The sequence below is a fragment of the Phyllobates terribilis genome, unplaced genomic scaffold, assembly GCF_046119375.1.
Source record: "Phyllobates terribilis strain yellow unplaced genomic scaffold, ASM4611937v1 Scaffold_4__5_contigs__length_816908805, whole genome shotgun sequence".
NCBI classification, from domain to species: Eukaryota; Metazoa; Chordata; class Amphibia; order Anura; family Dendrobatidae; genus Phyllobates; species Phyllobates terribilis.
Window position 1 is genome coordinate 159,183,825 of NW_027362764.1, and position 12,434 is coordinate 159,196,258.

The following is a 12,434-nucleotide window of genomic DNA, read 5'->3' on the forward strand; positions in this document are numbered from 1 at the left end:
GAACTATATAACCTGTATGCCCATATTAGTAAATTCCCTTTAATTTGGGGCTTATTGGAAGGCCTCACCACAAAATTACATGCATTGCATTCGTTCTGGGCTCAAGATGCCGAAATGGTGTTTTCCATAACTATGCCCGTCACAAAAATGGCAATATCCATAACTGGACTTCGGAGCCAGAGTGTGTGATATAATTCCTGTGAAGATCAAAAGGGTTTTCTCCAGAGGTGAAAAGTCTGTTGCCTCCAACCTCTGGTATGCACTGGGTCTAGACCTTGTGTCTGTTCCCAGCATATAACCTACTTTAGATACCCATTCACCGCAGCGAACATGGATTGTAATGAAGTATTCACTCTTTTCTCTTCCCAAATTTTAAGACATGCTTTAATTCCCAACATGAGGGTGATAAATCCCCGCTTAAGACATGATTTTATTAGTTTTGGTCCTTTTCTTCCATTATATATATAACATTACCTTTCTTCCAAAAGAGACTATGCAAACTGACCACTTATATGCAATATAACTATTTCCACCATATATGCAAGTACTGATACAGTAAAGTAACACACAAGTTTTTATATTATTTGATGACGTGCAAATCAGTCTGAGCTTTTATTACACCATTAAAGAGGTTACCTGGTAAAAAAGTTTGACCACTCGCACCCACACCAATTGGCAGAACTGAACTCTGGCTTTTTCTGCCAGCCCCATAGAGATTGAATAAAGTAGCAGTCGAGCCTCCAACCTGCCATGCAATTTTGTAAAACGGACATAATTTCACCATCAGCGATAAAAATTCCTATATGCTGCTATGGGAGGACTGGTGGGCTTCAGCTCTCTTGCTGAATGGTATATGCGACTAGATGAAAGTGGTATTGGTATGTAGCTGCATTATAACTTGGAGTAGTTTCTCTTTTATGACTTTTCTGCAGTACCCTTAGAATGAGAGGGGGAAGGAGGGGGGGGGCGGGTTCTGCACTGAATGAATATTGGAGTCATGACAAATACCATGGGCAAAAGAAACTGTAGCCAAAAAAAAAAACCACAGGAAAGTATACTTAAAAGGTTTGTCCACACCATGATGCAACGAGCACCTGTGCTTTGACTGGTTAAACCACATTCAGCAAAATGTTTAAACAACTGATTAGATCGTTGGCCAGCATGTTGTGGGCTTTTCTATCCTGTGGCAGAAGCTGAAGTTTGTTTTATGGTAAGAGTAGAGAAAGTCCTACAGTTTAACTTTACATTCCCATAGTGGATAATATGCCTTTATCAGCATGATCTGTTTATGTTCAAATGGATAATGCCAGTATAAGAACATGTCACATCACACCCTTCATCTAATGTTCTGCCTGCACCAGAATGACCATTCTGCTGACTGCTATTTTACTTATACTTGTATAGTTTGGAATAATTGACAACACATCTCTAAACTCAAAACTGACCCACAGGTGAATCCCCCACTCCAACTGCATGAGAAGTAGCTAGTGTTATGGGCAATTTTATATCATTAATTGGTATAGCAAGGTTTAATAACTTATTTAGCCTCTTATTCATAAAAGAATGAACACAGGGTGTTGCCTTTAAAAATTGCTGACTGCATTAAAAGCTGAATACACCTAGTTTGAGGGAGTTTTAGCAGAACATGATTTGTGGCCTTCATTTTTTAAACTTCCATATCCTTTTCAGGTAATGTACTAGGCTATTCCTTTGTCCTGTGGGTACAATAAAAAACCTGTGTCTTAATGAGACCAGACAAGCCTTGTACACCAACAGATACTGGCTGTATGTTCTTGTCTGATGCATTACTCCCAATTTGATCAACACTGGCAGATCTGGAGACTTGGTCTCATCCCAAATTAGCCATCCCAGGAAAGGGGTTTCCATGACACTCAATACACTTGTTTAACCCAATACATACAAGGGTAGCACCCAGTCACTGATGGATATGTGGCACCCCAGGGGTCTGGTTTCCACAGTAACAAGCAATGTTATGTCTGAGAGCAGGTGGGAGGTCTCTTGGCCAGGGATCCTGTGCATGCCACACCTCCTGCCCAGTCTTGGGAGGGGAAGAACTTCCCCTATATAAACCCAGGGCTGAAGCAGGGTTAGGCAGTCAAGGAGAGTAGAGACAAGAAACAGTCACAGGAAGAAACAGCAGAAGCTCAGTGGGAGCAATACCACTTCGAATCAGGGGCTGGCAGCTGCAGAGCTCACCCTGACTGAGAAGATTTCTTACCGGACCCGGAGTCTGAGGCTGTGGGGACTAACTCCTACCCAGCAGCAGAATCCGTCAGGCAGGGGATTTCAGGTCCTCTGGCCAAGAAACCCGAAGGCACGGTCACATGCATGGGACCAGCACCGCCGTCGTGGAGCGGAAGCTACTAGAAGGCCCCGAGTCACCGGCCATACGGGTGAGCACCACACGGTACACTCAGGGACGTGGGCTACTTATACCGCCTCTAGCAAGGTAGCCAGAAGAGTACAGTTAGTTGGGAAGGCCTACAACTCCGCCTGGCCAGGGGAGATCCCATCTGCTCAAGGACTGACCAGGCCCCGATCGCTAGCAAGTACTCCGGGAGGGTCTATCTTTGTCACCAGTAAAGACCCTGAACTACACGCATCGTCACTGAGTGGTTCCTGCTACCCCCATCATCCACGTCGGCTGCCCTGAGGCCATACCCCTCCCGTTGGGGGGGGTTTATACCATCCCCGCTGCACCATCCTTCCACCGGCCTCAGCGGTCTGCCCTGCAGCGGCAGCTCCAAAGCTGCATTCAACGGGTGGCGTAGTCATCCAACATCAACTGCTAACAGACTGCCACTGAGTTTGACACCCTGGGCACGGACCGGGTCGCCGCCACTCGGAGACTACGACCCCCATCTGATCCGGCTCCGGGTATCCCCAAACAGCACTGGCCCAGGGGGCGCGTCAGATACAAAGATGCATTTGTGCAATAACAGCATCTGGGTCCTTAGTTTAGTAGCTCATCATAATGGACATGCTTCGGAGGTGGAAATGGGGCCCCTATGTAGCTGCACCAGAAGTAGGTTTGCCTCCATTATATAAAATCATAGGTCAGTTTCTGTATGAGGCCAATATTTTTGTGTTGCTAAACAGCAAGTCTCCAATCTCATGGTTATTGGTGGGCAACTTGGTACTCCAGACTAACCCTGGAGGCCTCGGTTGATCTTTGTCTGAACCTGCAGATTCAAGTTTCTTGCTAATAGTTTGAGGTTGTCCACTACTTAAGTTTTTGATCCTTCATAGAAAAAGGTCTGATCGGTGGGGCTGTGACACACGATCAGCTGTTCAGTGCTAGAAGTGATTAGTTAGGGAGCTGCTGATAGTGGCCACAGCTGGGTACTGCACATCCAGCCAGTATGCAAATAAGGGGCTGTTGTGCAGTACCCAGCTGTGGCCACCATCAGTACACAGCAGCTCTAAATGAGCTCCCCAGGCTGCTGCTGAGCACAGCAGATGGATGGCACCCAACTGCACCCCCTTCCCCCATATGAATGACTTTCCTAAGAAGTAATCCATGTTAAAATTAGAGTAAGCTTTAAAACAGGTAGTCCACTATTAATGCTTTATATATTAATTTCTTATCTGGACATCGGGCATGTTATAGGGGTGAAATCCTATACATTCTAATTAGCATGCTGTATTCAAGAGAACCGTTCACAGCAGCAGTTACTGGACTGTAACCATTAAACCCCTTGGTACATTGAGGGCACTGTAAGTGGCTGCATTGTGGAATATTAAGCCAATTAGTTTTAGACAGGAAACATTTTAAATAAAGGACATTTTATTAACTGCAGCTTTACCACCTTAGATGAAACAGCAGAATACCAATACATGGCAGACATTTACTGCAGAGTTATATTATTGTAGCTTTGCTTTTCAGAAGAGGATCATGCTCATTGTTTCTTTTGAAGAGAACATCCTTGACCTGACTGAAGTACACAGCAATTCCTTGACCACCCCGTCCATCTGATGCATTTGCAATAGGTTTGTATTCCTTGTATCTCCTAAAAAAGAATATATATGCATTATTTCACACAGCATGTATTAGGCTGGTCTAATTTATGGTCTAGACTTGTGCAGGAGATGCCTGACATACATCTCTTATGCAGGCACATCTGCAATTTCCAGTGCCTTGTTTTAGTACTGTCATCTGAACTACAGGTTCAATTCTGTGTGAGTTTTTTTTTCAGGAGCTGGAAGGAGTCCACAAATACTCTACAGCAAACTGGATGAGCATCCACCTCAGGCAAAGAACAGACCCTAAAGATTAGATTGCAAGTGAATCTCATAAATGACAATGTGCTGGAACATTAACTCACCTGTACAAGGCAACACCAATCACCAGAGCAACAAGGGCTACAAGAACAAGAGGAACAAGTACTGCAGAAGCCGTCTGTGGTGAAGAACCTACAGAGGGGATGAGGAATATGAAAGGCTCAGACATTTGTACAACATTGTTACCTAGTTTCATGCAAGATCACATTTGAGGGCCAAGAATATTAGCAGTTATGGACTGGGAGTAACTGCCAATTCACTTCAAGAAACATTTTGGTTAACACATCAGGGGAGAAGAAGAATGTAACAGCAAGTTCAGTCATTTGTAATCTTGTTAAATTAGGATCTATATACTAGAAGCCACTATGGGCTAGATATTAGCAGTACAGAGTCACTTACCACCATCTACAGACACCAGTGTGCTAGCGAGAGCCAGACTGGCACCATCGCTCAGTGTAATATTGACACAGTAGGATCCTGGCTCAAATGTCCTTCTCAGGGTCAGTAAGCATTGATCAGAAGCTGGAACTTCATCACAGACCATGTCTTGAGGAATCATGCAGCTGGCATCTGAGACTATTGTGCAGGCATCTGTAGGCAGGCTGAAAGGACAGTAGTCATCTCAAACAGGGAACAGCATTACAAGTTCTGCAGAATGGTCTTACTGTGGCAGAGACGTACCTTCCTTCACAAGTTACCACAAAGTCAATTAGAGACTTGCCGGTTGTAGATGTGGATACCTGAACACTGGTCATCTCAACAATGTTGACCTCAAGGATACCATCTAAAAGTTAGTGAAGAATTAAGGTTCTTGACCCTGTATATTGCAAGAATCAGTGTAGAAATATCAGACAACTCACCTACAACTGTGAGGTTGTTGTGGTAATAGCCATATCTATATATGAAGCAGTCTGGGGCAGGAGTTGGATATGGAGTGGTGGTATGGCTGGTGGTAACATTGGGCAGCTCAGTGGGCAGAGGAGTTTCAGTGTCAAAGGATGGCAAGTCTGTAGAGTTACCTGCAAGGAAAGGTTGCTGGATTGTGGTGTAGTCTTACATGGAGAACATCTGAGATACAGGTCACTATACAGCACACTATCCCTGAAGCTCCATACCTGTTCATATTACATAAAGATTAAGGCCATTCCTACTTACCAGTAGAGTTGGGAGTGGTGAAAGTACTGATGGTAGTTGGTAGAAGTGTTGTATGGATTGGAGTGGGTGTAGCTGGTTTACATGGACCAGGAATGGCAGCTTTGATGGTCAAGTTAACACTAAAGTTTCCAAGCTGAGTGTAGTTATGGCTAGAGAATGGGCTGTTGGATAGTGAATCATTCCCATCACCATAATCCCAGTCGAAGGTCAATGTAGCTTTATCTAGATAATGGCTTGGATCATGGATTTGGACATCAAACTTGATAGGTGAATCCTTAATAAAGATGTTGTCTGAGGAATTCTTGTCATTCTTTTGATAAAGCTTCACATAAAATGGAATTTGATCTTGTGGTGGGGAGAAATAAAGAAAAACATTTTTTTCAGAGCGATACAACCAAACCTTCTGTTAAAAAGGCACATGTTTTTTGCCATGTGATCCGAGAGTAGCATAGTGTAGGGGGAGAGAGTCCATCAGTCTATAGTTTACTGGGTTCAACAATTGTAATGAAAACCTAACCTTGATTAGGATTATATTAATAACACTGACTATTGACCCTATAGAGAAATCTAATGGAAGTTAAGCAAATAGAGAAAGAAATACTGTCTCTTAAGAAATCCCTGCCTTGCCATGGAGGTTGGCATCCCAAGTATAATTATGCTGCCCCCACTCACTGCAGTTCATCTTTAAAGGTAATGTTCAGTATTTGTAAGCTAAAACCAGAAGCGGGTGAAAGATAGAGAAGTGGTGCCGTGTTTTACGTTTACTGATTTTTCCACCACTGATTATTGGCTTACAAATACTGAACTAAAATACTAAACAAGTACTGGACGAGGCTTAGAGTGCCCCATTTAATTACCTCCTGGGTCAAAAAAAAAAAATTGAAAGCAGACAAGACAACCAAACCCTGCTGTAACTAAAGTAAAAGTGCATTTAAATAACATAGGGTTCTTAGTTAACATGGTTATTGGGAAAAAAAAAAAACAAACCACGCCATTCCATTGGCAAGGTGACCCTGTTCGGGACGGTCCTTAATGGTCTTTTAAAAACCTTACCATGTGTCAGAGTTGCCCTCAATGTGGGCAGACAAATGACCACATCCAAAACTGGACACCAGTCATGGGAAGCCATCCTGAACAGGGTCACATTGCCGATGGCTTTTAATAAATGACAGTTTTTTTAAATGCACTCTTATTTAGTTACAGCAGGGTTTACCATTTTGTCTTTTAGAATTTGTCTGGTCTATTTAATATTCAGTGATATATAGTTAGAAACTCATTGAAAATTAGTTATTTTTAAAGTTTTTTTTTTTTTTTTTTTTTTTTTTTTTAATTGGTTTAGGGCCCCCTCAAACTTTGTTTTGAGGTATGAGACAACTGATTATTTCCTGCTGAAATAACAATGATTTTATTGAATCCGTACACAGCCCAGTAAGGGACATAGCTGGAATCATAATTTAAAAAAGGTATTATGTCAGCAAGTTTAAGTTCAGAGTGCTGGCCATGCATGTAGTATAGTTATGAAGCCCTGGCACAAATAAATCTCCCCCATAGTACTGCATAATGTCCTATGGGCTCTACATAGCCTTCATGTATGACCCCAACATATCCCTTCAAAATCCTAGTAGACGTCAGCCACCACATTTGTTAGTATGAGCTACAGTTTATGGGCCCAATTTCTGCTTCACAACTTACCTGTTACTACATAAATGCTGCTTGCTTTTGCAACTGGGTAATGCTTCCGGTAACCTCTTCTGAATACTGTGACTGCAATCATTTGTGTGCCGGCTGTGATGTTGGTGGTATTTATGGACAGAACAGCAGAAGATCTCCCCATCTGTTGGTAATACTGGCCTGATCAGAGGGGAAGAGAACAAAGTCTTCACCATGTCAAATTAAATATTCTAGGGGAGCACCATCATCCCAACATACACCACACCAGTCTGGTTACATGGTTCATGCCTTTTGTAAGTTTAAGCAAATGCGTTATAAAGTGGGTGGGGAAATATTTTGTCTTATGGACTTAAGTAATGGGTGTAACAGAGGTCAGAGGCTCATATGTAAAGTAATACGAGATAAATACTTAATTTGATTTAACTTAGAATGTTTTCAGACAATTTCTCACCTATGAAGTGGCTAGGAGCGAACTTGTGGATCAATGGTTTGACTGCCATCTGCACAGGAGATAGCCATGCTACATAACAAAGCAGCAGGTCAGAGGCCTGATCGCTACTACACTTACTAGGAGGCTGCCAGGAAAGTCTGAGCGCAGTGCTTGGCAGCGCATAGAGTGAGTAGTGATGGTCAGGCATCTGACCTGCTGCTTCATTATGCCCCAGTCTGCTGATCGGTGCCAGTGCTCAGACACCTACTATTCAGAAAGTTATGACCCATCCTGTAGATGTCCAGTGAACCAAGTTCTTGTCCAACTCCTTTCAGGCACTGTCATTTAAGACTACATTCCCGATTCATTAAGACTGGTGTTCATGGTGGTCTACTGAGGGCATGCTGGAGTCAGATGCTCCCAATCATGAGTAGGTGTCCATCTCCATGACTGGTGTAGTATGCAAACTACTCATTAAATGTTCCAGAAATCTTACTCCAGTCAGGGACTTCAATTGTGGTGTTCCCTATGCCAGAAATCTCACTGGTCATGAATTAGCCAAGCTGTGGCATTACTTCCCAGTCTCAGCTCTGCTCGTTTTTTGGCAGAGCTGGGAGAACTGGTGAAGACTCAAATTCACAAAAAGTTAAAATTGTGTGACTTATCAGAGCTGTCAGATGAGAATTTTGATGTGGCTTTATTAATTGAGCCCCAAGATCTTTAGAATAAAACCACCTGACTTCCTCCATATATCCAGCTTGGGGGGGGGGGGGGGGGGCGGGGGAATCTACAAGCCTTACCTTGGGTGGAGAAGATGTAAATGAAATTGTGTCGTCTCCAGTGTGGGTGATGCGGGAATGGTTTTCCATCTGGAAAGTTGCTGGAAAAGCTGCAGTTTCCTTCATCACAGAAGTCCATCCACTTGGTCCAGTTGTACACATACTGGTCTGGTAAGCTGGAGGAACCTAGACAGTCAATGATAGATGCTGTATCCTAGTATGAGGCTACTGAACTAATATATAACTGCTTGATCAGCATTTACCATTTCCACATCCCCTTTCATATTCAATGTCTCCATCTTCATTCTCTTTTTGACATCGGGGAAACTGCAGGTTCACAGCAAAAGTGATATTTGACCCCATCAGTGCAGGGCTGTCACTGGTCAGCAATGCCACCACTTTGCCACCTAGACAGAAAGGATAAGGCAGCATGATTTTAAGTCATTTTCAATGAAATGGAGCCATGCATACACCTTGAGGAATACCTCTCCAGCAGTTCTCCCATCTAGAATCATCAGACTTCCAGGCAGGGTAGAGCTTCTCATCCCATGAGTTGGTGTCAGGAGACCAGCCATCAATATGGTTACTGCGACCTTTATAGCCAGATCTCCTTCCAAACTCCATTACATTCTGAAACCCTGTTTGCACAATGTAGGACATACATATTAAAATCTAAGCAAAGCTTCTAGAACCCATCCATACATGGACTAAACTGCTCCCTATATTCCTTGCCATTAACAAAACAGAAGGTTATATTTAAGTTTAGCTTACAAGTCCTAGGGGCTAAAGCTTTCAGCCCTTGGTCCAGGATACAATGGCAGACATATGAGGCTTGGATAAGAGCCATATATAGCCTGCTGGACCTAGTATGTGTTTTATGGCAAAGTTAAACTCAAAGCTGGCCATAGATGCAGATTTTCACTTTCCTGATAAAGATTTTTATCTGGAATCATGCAGTAAAGGGGTCTTCAGATACTCTATCCACTAGTAATGAGTCATGCATTTACAGCAGATTTATTAGTCTTAAAGGTAATCTTTTGCCAGGTTTTTGATACTTTGAGATCAGGAGAAGAGATCCAATGATAGGTCACTTAGTTTACTGGGTGAAACAGTTGACAGTTTTTAGATGCATCATAGCTCAGAAAGCCAACTCTGCCCACACCAGGCTCATCATGTACATGGTCTATTGACAGTGAGCTGCGTAGAGGGGGCATGGTCAGATCACTTGGCAGTGATAAAAAACATGTATGGAAACACAGATTTCATGGATATATTATTTATTAGGTTGGGTTTCAGTCCCTACATCATGCTACACAGCAAAGAGCTGCCGACAGTCACTTTAAAAGATGGGACCACCATTAACCTGCAGGTAAACAGCAGACTGAGCTGGCAAAGTGCCCCTACAGCTGCTACTAGTACTCACAGTATAGCGAGTGGTGACTATAGCTGCTCATGCACACCCCCTGGTGACTTCCAGGAGGAAGTTATACATTTCTCCTGGTAGCTGCACTTTCAGTAAGGTGGCCAGGCAGCTTTGTACTGTTATTTAACTGCAGATTACTTTGAGGCAAGATACTCTCATATTAAAAGATGAATTACACAAAAAAAAAAAAAAACTGGGTGGCAACAGATCTGCTAAGGCCTACGTCCACTCCATTTACTATGGTATTGTTCAGCTTTTTCTGCCAAACCCATAGAGAAAATGTTTGGATAAATATGCACTCTGCTGCTCTGTTCTAGCCAGCATGAGTATATCCAGTTCTGCCAGTCGAAGGGAGTCCTGGTTAGTCTAGGAGTTATATCCTAAGGATAGGTGTTAAGGGTTCTCTGATGAACAGAAGCTATGCAGCAAGTTTCTGGTTTGCACGCTAGCCTACATATTGCTTGTGAAAGTCAGGTTTTGTACACAACAGGACACTTGACTCTAGTGCAATGTGTCCCCCCCCTCCCCTCTCAAGACAAGTAAGAAATGCAGATACTGCTACAGTAAACTAAAGTGATACAATGGCATCAGACAGGACAGTGATGCCCCTGCAGACACAATCCTTCATTAGGGCCCTTATGCAGCTTTATACACATGCATTTGACCGTTTTTAACCTCCCCCCACCCCTCCTCTTCTCTCCAGTGTCAGCATACAAGTACTCATTATGTACAGCTGGTCACGGGTCCCTGTGACCCAAATTCAACAGCATCATATATGCCTAAGGGAGCACTCATGAGACCCATGGCCAGGTCACGCGCAGACCAGCCTTTAGGTTGGTTAGTCAGGAATGAGACTCTTTTTGGGGAGGGGAGACACAGTATAGCAAGTTATATAACCAAGACTGAAATGTTACAAAACAGACATGTCTAATAGCCTGTTTAGAGAGTTGAGACAACAGGTCAAATCAGGTTTATTTAACATGTTAACAGAGCTCCCCCTTCCACCCTCCCCCACAAAAACAAGACACCATTGATAGTCCATAAAGCCAAATATTGTTAAAAAAAAAAAAAAAAAAAAAAGAGAAATGATCTGTGGAACATTATCAGTAGTTACATTTAATAAGTCATTCATAAAACTCAGTTTTACTGTTTATTTCCTAAGTCAATGGTACACATTTACACAAATAATTTTGTAAGATCTCATAACAGAAGTTGGCTTCCTTCTCTTCCTGGATTGACTTTTCACTAAATTCATGGGTAAAAACCTAATCTGTATTAAGTGGAAACAAGTAGTCAAATAAGGGTATGTGCACACTTTTCTGCACCGAAATCTGCTGGTAACTTTTCTCTGGCAGGAGATTAGCAGCATCAAACAGGTTTAGCTGCTTTTTTGTAGTTGAATTCTGTCTCGTGTTCATGCTAATAAAGTTTAGTGACTACAGGAGAAAAAAAAAAAAAAAAAGTAGTCTGTCATTTCTAGCCCAAAAACACAGGTGCATTTTTCATCCCCTCCATTACTTCCTATGGGTGAAAAAACATTGGTAGTGACATGTCACTTTCAGCATTTTTCTAATCACTGAAAATACGCAGCAAACAAAAACAGTGAATTCCGGTTTCTCACACACTTTGCTGGTACTGCCAGATGCAGCTGAAAAATTATATAAGAATCTGCAGCAAAACACAACGTGTGCACATACCCTTAGAGATTTAGGACATTTGGTGCTTTAAATATTTTAGAGGAGCCAGAGAAATTCTGCTGCAAGTGCTCCTAAAACCAGTTAGTCCTCCATAGAATTTTGTGAGCACCAGCTTTAAAATCTCTCAGTAATGGGAAGAGTATTCACAGAAGGCAGGTTACCCATGAACTTGGAATGAGAGGAAAGTTGCCTTTAGGTTCTGTAACAAAGTTTCCACATTTTCATGTGTACTGTTGGTTTAAGGAGAAACACATAAGTTACTTTACTATATTTTTACTAAATATTAGGGAATTAGACAAGTACCAGTTTCTTATACTACAGCCACAATGAGCACCCCTTAACAGACATACAGTGACCACTTCTGTACAAGTCCTAGTACTTATCAGGACATACACCACAGAGTTATTAATGATACCTAAATAACTAGTACAGTACACATTTTGGTGTCAGTCTTGCTGACTCACATCTAGGTCTATAATATACAATGTGGATTTTAAAGTTTCTAACCAAATTGGTTAACCCCTCACTTACTTTTTCCTGCCTGGATGCCAGAGACCAGGCAGAGCACCACCAGCCCTCCCACTGCTGCCACCAGCATCCTGAGAAGTGAATGAGCTGCTCAGGGATCTGCACTCCAGCACTTATATTCTGCTCAACAAGTCACAGCTGCAAGACATAGAGTTAGATCCCCATGATCCCTCCTCCTGTTTATGAGAAGCCTGCAGGCCCATCATGTGATGGAATTAGGGAAAGATGTCTGGTTTCAAGTGCAGAAGGCAGTGTCCTGCTCATGTGCTTATGAGTCACTCCCAAGAATTTCAAACTTTTTCTAAATTTCTTAAGGCTACATTTACATGAGACTCTCAGCATTATGAATTTACCACAAATTGCCAGTGTAGATTATAGAGGTGAAACACAAAGCGGCAGAGAGTTTTGTAGAATAAACAAATCTCACATCATTGTACCTTTATGGCTAT

At 42.5% G+C, this 12,434-nt stretch overlaps 1 protein-coding gene across 1 annotated transcript; it reads right to left on the reverse strand.

Annotated features, from left to right (window-relative positions):
- Nucleotides 1-3,790: 3,790 nt before the first annotated feature.
- LOC141265144 (protein QNR-71-like) lies at nt 3,791-12,206 on the reverse strand. The gene is made up of 11 exons (XM_073677865.1): nt 11,989-12,206; nt 8,823-8,975; nt 8,601-8,744; nt 8,359-8,523; nt 7,150-7,308; nt 5,458-5,802; nt 5,163-5,321; nt 4,984-5,086; nt 4,702-4,904; nt 4,347-4,434; nt 3,791-4,031 (listed from the first exon to the last, which is right to left on the reverse strand). The coding sequence occupies exons 1-11, from the start codon at nt 12,053-12,055 to the stop codon at nt 3,881-3,883; spliced, it is 1,737 nt and encodes a 578-aa protein (XP_073533966.1). The 5' UTR covers nt 12,056-12,206; the 3' UTR covers nt 3,791-3,880.
- Between the last annotated feature and the right edge of the window lie 228 nt (nt 12,207-12,434).